The 18,350-nt window shown below is 46.2% G+C and overlaps 1 protein-coding gene across 1 annotated transcript in view; it reads right to left on the bottom strand.

Annotated features, from left to right (window-relative positions):
* The window catches only part of MYO10 (myosin X), a 259,996-nt gene extending 253,048 nt beyond the window's left edge, over positions 1–6,948 (bottom strand). Inside the window, exon 1 of the mRNA XM_070774825.1 lies at positions 6,411–6,948. Within this exon, the coding sequence (XP_070630926.1) occupies positions 6,411–6,431 (21 nt within the window). The 5' untranslated portion in view covers positions 6,432–6,948. The remainder of the gene's footprint in view (positions 1–6,410) is intronic.
* Between the last annotated feature and the right edge of the window lie 11,402 nt (positions 6,949–18,350).

The following is an 18,350-nucleotide window of genomic DNA, read 5'->3' as shown; positions in this document are numbered from 1 at the left end:
ACATTTGAGAAGGAAAATATCAACGCCTCTAGCTAAAAGGGGGAGAAGGCAATGGAAGCCCACTCCAGTACTTTTGCCTGGAAAATTCCATGGAGGGAGGAGCCTGGTGGACTGCAGTCCATGGGGTTGTGAAGAGCCGGACATGACTGAGCGATTTCACTTTCACTTTTCACTTTCATGCATTGGAGAAGGAAATGGCAACCCACTCCAGTGTTCTTGCCTGGAGAATCCCAGGGACAGGGGAGCCTGGTGGGCTGCCATCTATGGGGTCGCACAGAGTTGGACACGACTGAAGGGACTTAGCAGCAGCTAAAAGGGGGTAAATTCCTAACACAGTTCAGTTCAGTTGCTCAGTCGTGTCCAACTCTTTGCAACCCCTTGAATCACAGCATGCCTGGCCTCCCTGTCCATCACCAACTCCTGGAATTTACCCAATATCATGTCCATTGAGTCGGTGATGCCATCCAACCATCTCATCCTCTGTTGTCCCGTTCTGCCCCTGCCCTCAATCTTTCCCAGCATCAGGGTCTTTTCCAATGAGTCAGTTCTTCACATCAGGTGGCCAAAGGATTGGAGTTTCAGCTTCAACATCAGTCCTTTCAATGAATACCCAGGTCCTAACACAACCAGGACAGAAAGAAATAGAGCCAAGTCCACAGGAAAGAGAGGAGTGACCATGAACTAGATCTGTGGAGATGGTTTCAAAAAGGAGCTAGACAGGCAGGATATCAGATCGACAGAGAGGACAGGACAGACAAAGGTATGGTGTAGGCCGGGTAATAGATCCTGTGGAATCCAATTCACAGAGGGGAAACGAATAAAGAGTTGCCAAATCAGCAAGCCTTGGAAACTAGACTAAGAATGTGAACTTGACTTTATAAGCAATGTACACATGCTTCTTACAGAATTCTGGAACATCAGCCAGACGTGTATTGGTCAAAAGGGAGAAAATAAATGCAGTCCAACACCAGAAATGATACTGGAGACAGCCCCGAGGCCAAGATTTCCCTGCTCCATTGAGGAATGGAGTTCCAGTCACTATCAGAGGCCACTTGCTCTTAATTTCCAAGTTACTCTAACCTTGCATTACTCCTCACCTACCAAGTGCTTTGTAAATCTTATCTTGAATTCTCTTAACAACCATGCAAGGTCAACACTACTATGCTCACTTAGAGACAACAGAACTTGGGCACACTCTGGGAGACAGTGAGGGACAGGGAGGTCTGGCATGTTGCAGTCCGTGGAGTCACAAAAAGTCGGGACACAATTTAGCGACTGAACAACATAGACAGAGAACTGAAGCCCTGGAAGGTCAGATAACCTGAGAGCCTGTAAGTGCGGAGCGGGTGTGCAGCCAAGCTCCCAAAGCCCACATCTTTTCTACTCTTAGTGATGAGGTGCTTTCATCCAATCTGGGGGCATGCAGGCCCCAGGAGTGAGGTCCAGCTTCCTGCAGACTGCCCGGACAGCTCCTGCCTGAGTGCATGTGTATGTTAGTCTCTCAGTCGTCTCCAACTCTCTGCGACCCCAGGGACTGTAGCCCACCAGGCTCCTCTGTCCATGGGATTCTTCAGGCAAGAATACTGGAGTGGGTTTCCTTCTCCAGGGGATCTTCCCGACCCAGAGATAGAACCTGGGTATCCTGCACTGCAGGCAGATTCTTTACCATCTGAGCCACCAGGGAAGCTGGAGTGCTCCCTGCAAATCAATGACCTGAGAGCATTACCCAACAGTTATCCTGAAGGCAAAATTTTGAAACCCATTTATAAGAAGGTATCCTACGTCCCCCTGCCCAATCTCCACAGAAGAGCACATTCAAGGTGCCTGTCCTTAAAGGTGACCCCACTTAAAAGGCTGCTGGAAAAGCAAACACACGGCCCTCTCTCTGCCTGGCTCTGGTTAAACAGTGCTTGACCCGCCCACACTGCTCTGGGCCTGATCTGGTGAGAGGTGAGCACCCAGGGGACCACGGCTCCCTGCTTGCCGCTGCTCCTGCGGCTTTGCTGTACACAACATGGCAAGGCCAAAAAGTGCAAGAGAAACCCCTGCAGGTGTGCACAAAGGGCAAGGCACTGTGACTTCCCTGGTGGTCCAGTGGTTAAGACTCCACACTCCCAATGCAAGGGACCTGGGTTCAATCCCTGATCAGGGAACTAGATCCCGAATGCTGCAACTAAAGATTCTGCATGCCCCAACTGAGATCCGGTGCAGCCAAAGAATTATTTTTTTATTTTTTAAAAATTAAAAGGAAGGGCAAGGCACTGTGACTTCACTGCGGGACAAGAAGACACCAGGGAACGCTCTGATTTCATTTTACAGTCGTCAAAGGGGTCACCTGCAGGATGCGGTGGGACATAGAAGTCCTGAATGTTTGCCTTTGCCCTTGAGGGATGATGGGGAGGCGGGTGGAGGGCGGGGGGTAGCTGCCCAAAACAAGAGTCTTCAGTTTTGTTTTGCTTTTTTACCAAGACAAAAAAGTACCAATAAGATGCGGTGGAAAAGGGGGAGAAAAATAGGCTTAAGAACTCGTTCCAGCTTAAAATAACTATTTGAGCTTCCAGGTAACAACCAAAACTAAGACACCCTTCCAAATTAAGTAGAAATAAGGAAGATGCTTCCACGTAACACCTTGAGCGGTGGGTTTGTTCCCACCCAGGCTGAACCAGGCTGTGAGAAACAGGTACAGCTGGAATGTTTTCCACTGACAATGTAGTCCTTAAAACATTAATACCTGCTTTATGTGTTTATGAGCATCTTACTTGTGTACGTCTTACATATTCTGAAAATCAAAGTGTTCACATGTGTCCCATTAACAGCCCTCAGAAGATCTTTCGTTTGATCAGCCATTACGCCACACCTGTTCCTACAACAGAAGACAGAGAAGTCCAGCTGTTTGAGGTCCAGCCAGCACTGACTGGCCCTTCCAGTATTGTAAGCACTCTACCCAGCCCTGGAGGAAAACAGCAGCCACTTCAAAACATCAACACATCTGCGTGGTAGTCTTGCCACTTTTCCTAGCTGAGCCTTTTCACTTTTAAAAGTGCATCTGGTTTCAGACACACATAACCTTAGGTTCTTCCTGAAGTCAACTTTTGAACAGCTTACCTCTAAACATTGAAAAGGCAAATTTCCCAGAAGTGTGCACACAGTTCACTCGAGAGAAGTCATAAAGATCTAAGACAGGGCATGAAGAAACGGAAACGCAGTTGGGGAGCCTGGGGCCCTCAGTTTCTCCAACTCCCGGGTACATTGTGAAGTCAGGAGCCATCAGCTGCTAGGCACAAACCTCATGCGCTTCCAGCTGAGCGGCAGCCCAGTGCTACTTAGAGCAGACAAGAAGGCTGTGTCTGCAACACAAAAGGAATTAATTCCACATGGAACTGCTCCACGGGTCAGCTCAGTGGTTCTCAACTGGGAGTGATTTTTGCCCCCCATGGCTCATCTGGCATCATCTGAAGACACTTCGGTTGTCATGACTTGAGGATGCTACTGACACCTAGTGAGTCGAGACCAGGGAGGCGGCTCAACACCACATGATACACAGGACAGTCCCCCCATCAAAGAACTGACGGACCCAGAATGTCCTTGGTACCCAGCTTGAGAAACTCTTGCTCTAAGTGGCAGCTGCTAGTCACAAGGAGCTCTTTCCTTGCTATTTGGCCCTTCACAGAGAAAGCTAATACATGCAACAATTTTTTTTTTCCCAATTGTTAACATTAGCTTCAAACTGCTGTCTGACAAGCAACAAGTCATTATGCCTAAATCACAAAGGGAAAAGGTACCAAAGAACAGGACATCACTTGGCAATACAAGAGGCCCTACAAATCTGCTGTCCTTGGAAATATATCACTTCCACACTTACTGTTCCTGCTGTAACAGGACATTACAAGATGTTCTTTGCTGGACAATTTAACAAAAGGGTGCTCTGTTATAAGATACTTAAGAGAGACAGGATCTACAGTAGAGGAGTAAGTCTCCAGAGAACACAACACTGCATAGCCGATCTGGCCCTGCTGACTTCCCATCCAAAGTAACTATGGTTAGGGGAGGAACTCTGATTAGAAATGAATATTGACTAGAAATCAATTAATCAGAAATTTCTGATTAGAAATTAACATTGCAATACAAAAACATCACAAGAGTAAAAGCATAACTTTAAGCCCATAAAAATTTCCCCCAGTACTAAAGTCACCAGCAACAGACGATAAAGGCTGTGGGTTCTGTAACCTCTTCAACTTTGGGCAAGGGTCAACCTTTGGGTTAAGATTTTTCATCTAGGACAGGCAGGGAATGGAGAAGTTGATCACTGAACGCCAACTTCAATATTATGTTACTCATGGATATAATGGCACCCCACTTCAGTACTCTTGCCTGGAAAATCCCATGGACAGAGAAGCCTGGTGGGCTGCAGTCCATGGGGTTGCTGAGGGTCGGACACGACTGAGCGACTTCACTTTCACTTTTCACTTTCATGCATTGGAGAAGGAAATGGCAACCCACTCCAGTGTTCTTGCCTGGAGAATCCCAGGGACAAGGGAGCCTGGTGGGCTGCCGTCTATGGGGTCGCACAGAGTCGGACACGACTGAAGCGACTTAGCAGCAGCAGCAGCATGGATATAAAATCCAACAACCAGGTCTTACACTAAACAAAAGTATAGTGTAAGGAGAGAGTTATTTCCAAGTCCAAGGGTAGAATACCAGGGCAGGAGGCTGCAGCTGTTCCACGTTATCCTGCAGTTCTCCCCACGTGCACTAGGGGGCAGAGTTCTTCCAAAGGGGAGGTCATTAGCCTCCCGCGGTCCACAGACAGGCTTCGTGGGGACCCAGACCCCAACAAATCGAACACAAATTCTATGTCTCATCAAATTTCCTAAGAGACTCACAACACAAAAGCAAAATAAGGACCTCCTTCCTGCCACCAAAAAAAAGTTAAGAATTAGTGTCCCGCAGGCAGAGCCTTAGGTTTTCTTACAGATGAAAGCAATTAAACATAGCCCGCTGGTCTATCATCACTGGTTAACCTGCAACTCCTGCAGAACGTTCTGGTGCCTTCTTACAGGCATGAAAACAAAGGTCTATGGATTAGAAAACGCTAGTCTTACAGTTATAGTGTTCATTAAAAAAAAAAAAGTAGAAATATGCATTAATGAATGATTAACTACTTTCCAATTCACATTTCATCGTGAATGTAGGCATCACACGTGAGAAGCCACTTTTTGGGGAAAAAAAATGGATATTACTATTACACAAGAATATACCACTTTGGCCATTATAGACTATTTATATTACAGTAAGTGGGCACCTGGAAAGTACAATGACTTGAAATAATAAATCCAATTAACTCTGATAAAGCCAGATAGCCAACACAGAGGCAAACCCTCACCGATCTAAATTGCTGGAAGGTTCCAAAACTGTCCTGGGTTTACAAAACATCCCCTGGCTTTCAATGAAAGTCACATCAGACTCCTTAAGCTAACTAAGTTTACTTTGAGCCACTTCAAACCTCAAACTTAAATAGAATTTGTTAAATAAACACAACCAAGAAAGGAAAGGGAGCCAAGAAACCACAGTAACGCTCGATCCCAGGGAAAAAAAAAAAAAAAAAAAAGGTTCTCAAGTCAAGGGTTTCAAGTAACCGTGGTGTCCCACCCTCAATGACCCTAAAAGGAACATCAGTTCCATCTCTCAAAATAACCAAAGTGCGCCCTAAACGATTTTCTTTACATTCGAATTCAAAATCTTCCAAGGACAGTCAGCACAAACATGTGATCTTTTGATCTCACGCTCTGGAATGATCTCAAAGCCTGAAGGAGCACTTCTTGGGGAGCACTACAACCTACACTCCAAAGGTCCGACGGGCGAAGAACTCAAGTCAACGACTGAACGCTCGCCGCCCCCTTCTCACACTTCATTAAGCGTCTCCTCTGGAAGTGTTTGCGCCCCTCTCACAGGAAGCCGGCACATTTTGCAAAGGAAATACCAGACCAGACCTTTCTTGGAGAAAAGGCACGTCCCCGATGAGCCTTTTCATGGGGTTTCCCGGACCCCGGCAGCGGGGTGGGTAGCCCTCCCGTCGGGGCCCCTCGTCCGCCGGCTCACCTCGCCCGGGGCGCCGCGGGACAGCCGGTAAGCCAGCCGCCCCTGCGCCAGGACGCTCACCTTGGCGGCATCCCGGAGCCAAATGAGAGCGCGGGACAAAATAAAATCCCTCCCGGCTTATTCAGCCGTGAGACTTCCCACCCCGGGGCTCGATTTCTGGCGACTCCCCGAAAGTTTCGCCCTCTCGGGCTTAGCGCGCGCGGTAGCGGGTGTGCGAGCGGCGCGGGGGGCGCATCTCTTCCCTCCCCGGAGGCCAGGTCCCCGGCAGGAAGGGAGCCCGCGCCCGCCCTCCCGGCCGCGAGCTCACTCACCTCGGGGAAGAAGTTGTCCATTGTTCCCCGTGCGCTCCCCAACTTGCCCGAGTCCGGCTCCCAGCTCTCGCGGAAGTCAATGCAGCCCAAGGTCCGGGGGAACCATGCGTGTCACGGCGCGACTCCCAGAAACTCGAGCCCGCGGGGTTCCCCCGCTGCCATCTCCGTCTCCCCCTTCTCGGCTTTCGCACCTTTTGTTTGCCCAAACCCCAGTCTCTTAACGCATCCGTCCCAACTGCAGCCTTTGTCTCCTCGGGCTCCAAGTTCCTCACTCCTGGGCGCAGCGCTCGCGAGCGGAGAAGAACAGCTGGTGGCACATTCTTCCCCCGGGCTGGGGGAGGGCGGCGGGGGGCGATTGTGGAGCGCGCCCCACTCCCTCTGCGCTCCTGCCCGAGGCGCTTGGGGCGGGCAGGGGAACAGCGGCCACAGAGCGAGCCCCGGAGGTGGCTCTCCCGGCTCGAGCGCCGCGGCGGTGAGGATTCGGGCGCCCGGGTCTCACCGGCTCACGGTCACACCGAGACTCGCGGACAGGGGCGCACGGCCCGCCCCGCCCTCTCGCCCGGGCCCGCCCACTCGTTCGTCTCGCCCCGCCCACATCTGAGCCCCGCCCACTCAGCCGGCCCATCAGAAGCTCGTTGGCCACGCCCTACTCCTCCAGGAGCCCCGCCCTCAGCCCGCTCCTCCCCGCGCTTCCGCCAGGTTAGGCCTAGCCCGGCCAGCCGCCCCCAACTTCGCCCAGGCCCCGCCCACTCCGCGCCTTGGGCCGCGGCGGGCTTGGAGGCTCGGAGGCGGGCGGGGCCCGAGCGGCTCGCGGACTACCTCCCCGCCTCCTCCCCTCCCGACCTTGGGGAAGGGAGGAGAAGTTGACTCCCCTCTGGTGATAGAGACCTAATAGTCACCGAGGAGGAGGAGGGGTTGGGGGATTTGTGTGTGTGTGTGTGCCTTTGATCTTTAGCAGACCCTGGAACCGGCTCAACGTGGATCTCATTAATGCAGCTCGGCAGATGAGCGACGCCGGGGACGGAAGCGCGATCCGAGGAGCTGCCCCGGCTGTTGGGCCAGATCAAAGCAGAGAACGGAGGCTGATCAGAATTTCTGGAAGCCGCCTACCCGGGTGGAGTTTCTCTCCTGCACTCAGGTTACAAGTTTTCGTCGCGGCGGGAAAATTCAGTTTTGTAAACTGGAAGAGGACGTGGCCAATTACACCTTTAAAAAATGTAACCCTTTCCACGGACCCAAAGAAAGCAGATAGCCAAATGGAAGCGGGTGAAGGCTCAAATCCTCCCATCCCCGTACCGAGTCCTGGGTTCTCTGGGGCAACTCCTCGAACTTTAGCGTGCACAGGAATCACCTGGGAATCTGGTTAAAACGCAGATTGGACTTGTTTAGGGTGAGCGCTGATAATCTTGCATTTCCAGCAAGTTTCAGCTGCCTTGTGCTCTTCTGCAAACTGGAACCTGTCTGTAACAGAAAATGGGAGCAAAGGTTTAAAAACTTTTGTAGCAATGTAAAAAACACCACGACACAGAAGCACGTGATTGGTGGACTCTTTGAACCGAGAATAAACCAGTTTGGGTGTTGTCAGACTCCTGGTGAGTCATACCTGGCACAGCAGGGGTTTCGTATTGGTACCTGGCAGATTGGGAACAAAAACGACTGGTTCTTAACCACAGGTGGTTTGAGAAACTCTCTCTAGGGGATTTGGCAACTGCTCATCCTTTAAAACTCAAGTCAGAAAGACACCTTTCCTGGGAAGCCTGTCCAGAGGTGTCCAGCCACTCACACCACTGCCAGCTCCACTTAACGACCAGGTGTGGTTTATCCTAAGACTGTTGAGGAAACTATATCATATTGGAGTAAAACTATATTCTATAGGGTTGTTTTTTTTAATTGATGTCCTTCCCATCTTCAATTGAGAAAATAGAAGTGCCTTGCTTTCCAATATCCTCAGACTGTTTCAGAGAATGAATGAATGTCATCCTTGTGTGAAAACTCAAGCCTGTTTGTAACCTCTGTCAGAGCAGTTCTTCAGCATTAATATCGTTGTACCCATTCCCTTTAGAAAGAGTCAGGGTATAAACTAATACTTGATACTGTGCTCTGTGACTGCCCTGTTTCACAGGTTTACACATGTAAGCCATTAACAATTGTGTCCCAGGTTGCACGGAAAGTTAAGATGGAGCCAGGATAAATACCAACCAGGCACCAATCACAGGGCTTAGTCAAATGAGTCCTGCTGCCACCTGTGTTCAGATACTGGCACAGAGCAGTTACAGCCATTATGGTGTTAATCTGTATAGAACATCTTTCAAGAGAAAGTACCAGGCAGCTTGTTGAAGCGAGGGTGTGGATATGGCTTGGTTCCCAGCCGCAGCCCAGCCAACTGGCAGCCTTGGCCATGGTCATTTCAAAGTCACTTCGCAATACTGGCTCATCAGTTGTAACAGACGTACCATGCTAATACAACACGTTCATAATAGAGGAAACAAATAGAGGGACACTTTGCCCTCAATGTTTCTGTAAAGTTAGAACAGCTCAAAAAAATAGCCTGTTAACTTTTAAAAGTCACTTCCCTACTGATTAAGAAGATGAGGTTAATAATTACATACCCCCAACTTGCCTCCTAAAATAATTTTGAGCGAGATCCAATACATAAGGGTTAAATTTTACTGAATTGGTGGTGGTGGTATAGTCGCTGTGTCATGTCCTACTGTTTGCAATCCCATGGACTCTAGCTCACCAGGCTCCTCTTGTCCATGGGATTTCCCAGGCAAGAAAACTGGAGTGGGTTGTCATTTTCTTCTTCAGAGGATCTTCCCCACCCAGGGATCAAACCCTCATCTCCTGTGTCGGTAGGTGGAATCTTTACCACTGAGCCACCTGGGAAACCCTTTACTGATTCACATTTCTTTAGAAAGTTTATACCACTTTATCAAAATCCCCTAGGACAATTACTTAAAAGAAAAAACAAACCAAAAATCTTATGACTGTATCTCAGGGCGGCCTGGGTGCCTAAGAATCTGCATTTTAGTAATCACTCTAGACAGTTCTGAGTTTGAGAATCATTGCTTTGGGTTGTCAACGTTCATCAGATTTTCCATATAAATGCACAATCTCAAAAAGCTGTAAAGATAAACTGTATCAGTAAGCTCCTATTTACTGAACAGACAGCAAAGTGCTATTTTAAGCATTCTAAACAAGATACCAAGGGCTTCTAAGGGCTTCCCTGGTAGCTCAGTTGGTAAAGAATCCACCTGCAATGCAGAAGACCCCAGTTCAATTCCTGGGTCGGGACGATCCCCTGGAGAAGGGATAGGCTACCCACTCCAGTATTCTTGGGCTTCCCTTGTGGCTCAGCTGGAAGAGAATCTGCCTGCAATGTGGGAGACCTGGGTTGGGAAGATCTCCTGGAGAAGGGAAAGGCTACCCACTCTGGTATTCTGACCTGGAGAATTTCATGGACTGTATAGTCCACGGGGTGGCAAAGAATCGGACGCAACTGAGTGACTTTCACTTTCAAACAAGATACCAAACTTTCAAGTATTTGGAGTGGAATCAGTTGTTTTAAAAAAATATGTTAAATTTACAAGGGCTTTGACAAAATTGGACTGAGAAGGCGAAGCATTTTAAATCAGCAGATTTCTAAGAATATCATTCTTGTTACCATTGTTGAAAAGTTAAGTACTTCCTTTCAAGGGGCCCCGTGACCCAATGGTCAAAGCTGTTTGGACTAAAACATCAAACCCTGTCCCCTAAGAAGTGACAGAGGGAGACTCCAGAATGTTAATACCAGAATGGACACATTCTCTGAGGCCAAGTTCCTTCTTAGTTATCCTACTTATTTCTCAAACATGATCATGGAATGTTACATTTGCAAAATAAAGCAAGAAAAAAGCTCAAGTGACATTCTCTTCTTTAGCTGCAAATATTAATCCATAAGGGACAGAAACGTACTTGTATATAGATGGGACAATTTTCCCATTTTAAGGAGGACTTTCCTATGGGCATGTATGTGAATAAGAACTATAATCTTCTGTTTTTATTTCCATCACGTGTTTGTTTGTTTTCAGCTGAAATGAGTTGTGATTTCCTTGTGGTTTTGGACTGCGTTCTTTTGTTGTTGTGTTGTGTTGTGTTGTGTTGTGTTGTGTTGCTGCTGGCAGGTCCTAATCTGGATGTGACTTTGTGTACAGTGGCTTCTTCATTACCTCTGTTTTTATAAAATACTCACCTCTAATTGCTCCAGTCAGACTAATGGTTTAATGACTAGTTAGAGGAAGAGAAAGTTCTGGAGTTTCTTCACACAGATTAGAAGTTAATAACTGACACAACCTTAAAATCCTGTTTTTCATGCTTAACTGAACAGCAGTTCCTTTCAGTTCACTTATAGTTTGGGATCTTTAAAAATTCACATGCTTTTGCATTTTGAACAAACAGAAATTAAGGGAATCTCTTTGTGTTCTTTAAATTTTTAATCAAGTTGGTCATTTCCCATAACAATTCAAAATCCTCAAGGGAGTTTTGGGTTTTGTTTTGTTTTTTGTTGTTTTTCATGTGAAACTTAAAACAATTGTGAAAGATTTCTTTAGAAAGAATTAAATTTGGAGGAAAAAAAATACCTGAAATGTTTCACATTGTAGTAGAATTAAACAAGTACCAACACAGAAATGAAGCACAGATAAGACACTCAAAAAAAATGATTTGCTAGCAGTCATTTTTCTAAACAAGACGGGTTACAGCTAAGGTGTAATTTACCTCATTAGAGAGCCCTCAGTGGACAGCCAATGCCACCTAAATCCCCATCACTTCACACTGCAGCAATGCTTTCTAAATTGATATCCCATACAAACACAGAGAGTTGTATTCATAAATGAATCCATTTCCAGTTAAAGGGCGGTGTCCTGGTATTATTGAGTGTGATAAATAAACGGTATAAAGATCCATGAAACCATCCATGATGATATATTCTACCCACGTGGAGTATATTTCTCTTTGATTTCTTTGAATCTTCACACTCTCTCTTAGATCAGAGTGGCTCCCAGACTGACTTTCCAAAGCTTACTGTATTTCCAACTCTGTTGTTAATCACAACATCTCCCACTTCCAAACCTTATGTCTCTACTTACTCCCTGCTTCCTGCATCTTCAATCCTTCCTGCTCACATTTTCCAAGCCAACAAATGTGATCATGTCTCTTTCATTTGAAAATGGCTGCTTCTGAACCCAATTACTTCCTAAACTGGGCAATCTTTCTTCCAACCCCTGACTTTCCACTCTCTGCATGTCATCTCCAAGCACTTGACTCTTCAGTAACTGATGACTGAATTTTTGCCCCCACCCTGTTTTCTTGAAGATCACTGTGACCTCGAAATAATCATATTCAGCAACCTATTTTCAAATTCCATGCTCCTGGATCCCCACCCTCTTTTGAAACTCTCACTTCTCAGCTTTGGGGCCAGCTTCACGGGAATGCAGCAGTGGCTAATTGCACAGGACCCGAAGCTCAGAAAAGGCCCCAGGTTTGGCTTAATACTCTGTTGTATTGTCTTAAATCCTAATAAGTTTTGAGTCAGGGGCCCTCCTTTTCCATTTTGCACTGAGCTCCCAAAATTATGTAGCCAGTCCTACCTAGCTTTAAAGCGCTGCATTTGTCTGGTCCTCTCATCTTTTTGACCTCATTCTCTATCACTTTTAAAGCCTCCCCTCCTCCCTCCATTCTCCAAAATACAGTCAACCCTAAGCCCACATTCTTTTCTCTGCTCTCACATTAATTGCCATTAATTCTCAGTACTTCAGCTTCCATCTCTTCATAAATGATTCCCAAGCCCCTAACTCAAGCACAGTGAAGTCCCAGCCCCACGTTTCCAACCACCTGTTGGATTTTCTCCTAGTGAGGTCCTTCTCATCTCTCATGTTCCTAAACTAACCATTCTTCACTCTCCATCCATTTTTACCAACTTTCCTATATTTATGCATGGAATAACCCCAAGTTAATCATCTTGATGAGTCAATATCCATCCTTCAGGGCTGCCCAGGATCTTCCAAAGGTCCTATCCACATGCTGAGAGTGTCCTCACATTGGGTATCCCTCTAACCCACGCGGAACCTTCATGTGTCCTTTGCGCCAAACATGTGATTTCAGTCCTACCAATTAGACATACCCACTTAAGGTTTAACCTGGGGAATAAACTACATGGGGACAAAGGGGAGGTTCAGAGAGTCAGTGCTGGTAGCAGAACTGGGGCCCAAGGTATGTTTTCAGCTGTGGGGACACCACTCCTAGGCTGCCCAGTCGGGTTCTTAAGTTGGTAATTGAAGCAGCCTCCTACCAGCCGGGACTGCCCTGGGCTCTGTTTCTAAGAATTGTTTCCGGAAGCTTAGCCTAAAGCTCATTCCTTCAGCCTTTCCAACGATGTGGCAAGCTCTGTCATACTGTTTAATAATCTCCTCTTGCTTAAATTCTTCAAAGTGGATTTTGTTTTCTGCCACTTGCCAGTAAATTAGGAGAGATGATGCCCTTAGATTGAGGAAAGCGGGGTCCTGTGCTTGGGGGTGCTTTCTCAAAATGCTCCAAGTCCCATTTGGCTCCTGGGATTGGCTGGGGCCAGCGGTGCCATTCAGAGAGGCCACCCTGGACCCAGATCAGGTCCTCTGTGTCTTCAGTCTCTGCCTTTTCTCTTTGGGGTACTTAGTAACCCTCTACTGCACACTTGGTGTCATCCGAAAGTCCAAAGCTGGCGTTTATGGGGGTCCTCATGGAGCTAATAGCCGGACCTCAGTCCCAGGAAGGCAGCCACCTAGATTTTCCTGCTGATCCATGCAGCGTGGTTTTCACAGGATTGTGAGCGACTGGGCCACCAAGGTGATGCTGAAAGGCTGATTCTGTATGACTTTCACTCCCTTTGGGCACAGGAGGACTGAAGTACTCTTTGCCCAGCAGTCTCCCAGTAATATTGGGCTTAGCCTGTGTGTAGACTCCTGTGTCAGGCCTCACCCATGTGTTCCAACTTGCAGTGTTACTGCCTGAGCCTACAGCATCATTGGACAGTGGGTGGTGGTGGGGAGCTGGCAGATATGTTTGCCCTGTGTGTTTCCCATGCCTGGTAGGCAGAATGGTCATTGTCTTTCTTCCATGGGACCTGCTCCTCATGTCAGGCCATCCTCCTGGGTTAATCGCACCTGTCTCCTCCTTGGTTCTCTAGACACTTGTCCTGCAGTGTCAATCTGTCCTTGACATCAACATCCGTACTTGCCTTCAGTCAGTGTGGTGTTGTTTTATTCCTGTGGGTGGACTTAATCTGAACTAGATGAGAGATGGAGATGAGCATTTCTCAAGAAAATGGGACCCACTGTACTCATGGGCCTCTCGCTTGGCCTCCCCATTGGTGTGTGGACAGCAAAGTGCGGTCAACATTGAAATCGACCTTGTGCTCAGAATAACTCGATTGCAGCCTGAAGGGTTCAAGAGAAGATGTAATAGGAAGATGTGTGGCTTAATGGTTCTGCTAAAAATTCTCACTGGTTAATGTAACATGACCTGAAGATGAATTATTATCTGAATTTTCCTGCATACTCAGGGTTGGACTTGCATTTGTGGCCACCATCAACAAAGCACTGACACAACCTTTGAGAGTGTCACTCGCAGCCAATTTCACAGGCACAGGATGTATGACGTAATATCATAAACGATGATGCAACAGCCATGAAATTAAAAGACGCTTACTCCTTGGAAGAAAAGATATGACCAACCTAGACAGTTTATTAAAAAGCAGAGACATTACTTTACCAACAAAGGTCCATCTAGTCAAAGCTATGGTTTTTCCAGTTGTCATGTATGGATGTGAGAGTTGGACTATAAAGAAAGCTGAGTGCTGAAGAATTGATGCTTTTGAACTGTGGTGTTGGAGAAGACTCTTGAGAGTCGTTTGGACTACAAGGAGATCCAACCAGTCCATCCTAAAGGAAATCAGTCCTGAATATTCATTGGAAAGACTGATGCTGAAGCTGAAACTCCAGTACTTCGGCCACCTGATGTGAAGAACCGACGCACTGGAAAGGACCCTAATGCTGGGAAAGATTGAAGGCAGGAGGAGAAGGGGAAGACAGAGAATGAGATAGTTGAATGGCATCACCGACGTGATGGACATGAGTTTGAGTAGGCTCTGGGAGTTGGTGATGGACAGGGAGGCCTGGCATGCTGCCATCCATGGGGTTACAGAGAGTCAGACACGACTGAGCGACTGAACTGAACTGATGATGCAACAGCATTAAATAAATGACATGAAGAAACTGCAGAGGTCAGAATTTCTATATTATTTTTAAATAACCAAGCTCTGAAGAGCTATGACACTATGGAGACATTTCCCTATCCTTTTCTCATCATGAGAAATAAGAAATGAGCCACTAATGGCACATTTGACAATTAAAATGTGAGGAGGTCTTTCCTGGATGAGAACAGGAAGGGCTGGTGCCCGGACCCTAGAAGAATCTTTGTGTACACTCAGAGGAATAAACAAATACTGATAGGTTCATTATTGTGAATCTTCAGGGAGGAATCAGTGTACATTACATGGATTCATGCATTTTGTAATGTATTTTATATCAAATTATTAATATACACAGGAGTCCCCAAATCCTAAGGGAAAAAAGTACAAGAACAGCTTATGGCTGACCTACAAGTGAGAAATTTGGGGTTATAATTCATGGGCTGCATCCCAGGGCTGGTTTTCCCAAGTGGTGCTAATGGTGAAGAATCTACCTGCCAATGCAGGAGATGCAAGAGATGCAGGTTTGATCCCTGGGTCAAGAAGATCCCCTGGAGAAGGAAATGGCACCCCACTCCAGTATTCTTGCCTGGAAAATCCAATGCACAGAGAAGCCTGGTGGAGCTACAGTCCATGGAGTCACAAAGAGTCAGACATGACTGAGCGACTAAGCACATCCCAGAGCCAGTTCCATACAAAGTCTAATAACCTGGCACGGCCTTGACTTCCACACCTGAAATCACCTGAAGTCATTGCGACTGCTTTGGGTTCTTAAATGAGTTAAGAACTTCTGAGTTAGGAATATGTTTGGGATACTGTTTTATGTTTTTGGGTTTTTCCTCTAATGTTTCCATTAAATGCATTTATGCTGCTGCTGAGAATATTAGGAAAAAATCAGATAAGTACAGAAGATTGTTTATTTTAAAAAGTCTGGGGTAGAGTTGTTTAGAATTATTACAAAGCTGGATGCAATTTAGATGCCCCTCAGCAAGAGATGGATTGAGTAAATTATAGTAAATGTGCCCCACAGCATATCTGGATGTGAGTTACTGTTTCTGCATGATGAACCCCCTCAAACTAAATGGCTTCAGACAACAATGACTTATTATTTCTCGCAGTTCCCAGCCTGACTGCCCTGTCACCTGGGCTTTCTGAGGCAGCTGCAGGAGGACAGGTGGCAGCTGTGGCTGGTGAGGGGACCCAGCCTTCCTCCTGGGATGGAGGCCTTGCTGGGGCAGCTGGCAGCTCTCCCCCGGGTCTTCACACCGCAGAGGACTCAGGACTCCATTCGTGCACATGCAAAGAAGTCACAGGATGTTGCTTCTGCCACATTTTATTGGTCAAAGCCTGACTGTTGCAGATTCTAGGCTGTCTTGATGGAAGGAGGGGAGAGAGTGTTAAAATGTAGATGATACCACATTTACCATTTTAAAGTAGACAGAGGCATTTAGGGGACTTCCCTGGTGGTCCAGTGGTTAAGAATCTGCCTTGTAATGTAGGGGACGCAGTTTCGATCCCCGATTGGAGAACTAAGATCCACATGGTACAAAGCAACTAAGCCTGTGTGCCCCAAGTACAGAGCCCACCACCACAACTAGAGAGTCCTCAACGGAAGTCCCCTGTGCCACAATTAAGACCCAACGCGGCCAAATAAATAAATAAATATTTTAAAAATAAAGTATACAGTGGCATTTAGTACATTCACAATGTTTACAACCATCTATCTAGTTCCAAAATATTTTCACCACCTCAAAAAGAAACCTCATAACCATTCAACAGACGCCTAGATTCACACCTACCCCCTGTCTCGGGCAATTTCACTTAAATGGAAGCATGCATACCTTTTGTGACTGGCCTCTTTCACTCAGCACAATGCTTTTAAGGTTCATCTGTGTTGTAACCTGCATCAGTACTTCATTCCTTTTTACAGCTGAGTAATATCCCATCGTATGGATAGAGCACATTTTGTGTATCCATTTGTCTAACTGATGGACATTTGGTTAGTTTCCGTGTTACAGCTGTTGTGAATACTGGCACTATGAATACTTAAATACCTGTTTTCAGTTCTTTTAGGCATATTCCAAGAAATGGAATTGATGGGCCAAATGGTAATTCTATGTTTCCCTTTTCTAGGAACCACCAAGCAAAAGTTGCAGAATGACATGGTTCATCTGCAGACTACAGAAATTTAAGAAAAGTAAATGATGGCTATAAGCAGACATGTTTACTTTGCTCTCATAAACAAAGCCTGGAGAGTTGGGATGCTCCATAAAGCCTTCAAGAACATCAGCTCCTTCCAGTTCTCTCTCCACAGTGGGCCACAGTGGATTTTAGCCTCACAATTCAAGAAGGCAAATGTCCAGTGACAGATAAATGGATAGAGAAGATTGGTACATATATACAATGGAATATTATTCAACCATAAAAAGGGAGGAAATTGGGTCATTTGTAGAGATGTGGATGGACCTAGAGTCTGTCACACAGAGTGAAATAAGACAGAAAGAGAAAAATAAATACCGTATTATTAAGGCATATATGAGGAATCTAGAAAAATGGTACAGATCAACTGATTTGTGAGCAGGATTAGAGACGCAGATGTAGAGAATGGACGTGTGGACATAGCAGGAAAAGGGGTAGGATGAACTGGGAGACTGGTGTTGACACAGGTACATTGCCGTGTGTAAAATAGTTAGCAGGAAGCTGCTGTGTATCACAGGAATCTCAGCTCAGTTCTCTGATGACCTGGATAGGCGGGATGAGGGGTGGGAGGAAGCTTCAAGAGGGAGGGGATATATGCGTACATACAGCTGACTCACTGTGTTGTACTGCAGAAACCAGCACAACATTGTAAAGCAACCATACTCAAATAAAAAGACAAGAAGAAGAAGAAGGCAGTCTCAGCTTCCTAGGCTGCAGGAGGCCGTGGGGGACAGCGGCTGACAGAGGGGGCAAAGGGCACACCCACAATCCCTTGGGGCAGATTCCAGGAGTTGTCATGGAGCACACCTACTCACTCTTGACCAGTCACCAGGGACAAGGAATACTGAAAAATGGGATATTTATTCTGGGCTTTTATTTACCCAGCTAAAAACTGATACTTAGAAGAAGGAAAGAATAGATACTAAAGAACAGGAAGAAAAAAAGCAAAAATGTTGAATAGACATTATCTCTAGATAACAAGTACAGGGCAATCAAACATTATTCTTGACCTTTTTCTATATTTTCTGAATTTTTTTTTTCTTTTGGCTGTGCTAGGGCTTTGTTGCAGCATTCAGGGGCTTCTCTAATTGTGGCATCCTGGCTTAGTTGCCCTCAGCACATGGGATCTTAGTTCCCCAACCAGGGATCAAATCTGCGTCCTCTGCATTGGAAGGTGGATTCTTACCCACTGGACCACTAGGGAAGTCCCCATATTTTCTGAATTTTTTGATACCTATATAATCAAAAGAATTGTTCTTATTTTGAAAAATAAAAATATATTTCTTTTATCAGAGCAGAACTTCATTTAGTCTCCCTTTCTTTCAATTGTTTTTTTTTTTTTTTTACATTCTCTTCCATTATAGGTTATCACAAGATACTGAATAGAGTTCCCTGTGCTATATAGCAGGTTCTTGGTTATTTAATATATAGTAGTGTGTATATTTTAATCCCAAACTCCTAATTTATCCATCCACGCC

The sequence above is a fragment of the Bos indicus genome, chromosome 20 (assembly GCF_029378745.1).
Source record: "Bos indicus isolate NIAB-ARS_2022 breed Sahiwal x Tharparkar chromosome 20, NIAB-ARS_B.indTharparkar_mat_pri_1.0, whole genome shotgun sequence".
Classification (NCBI taxonomy): domain Eukaryota; kingdom Metazoa; phylum Chordata; class Mammalia; order Artiodactyla; family Bovidae; genus Bos; species Bos indicus.
This window is presented reverse-complemented; position numbering and strand designations above follow the sequence as displayed.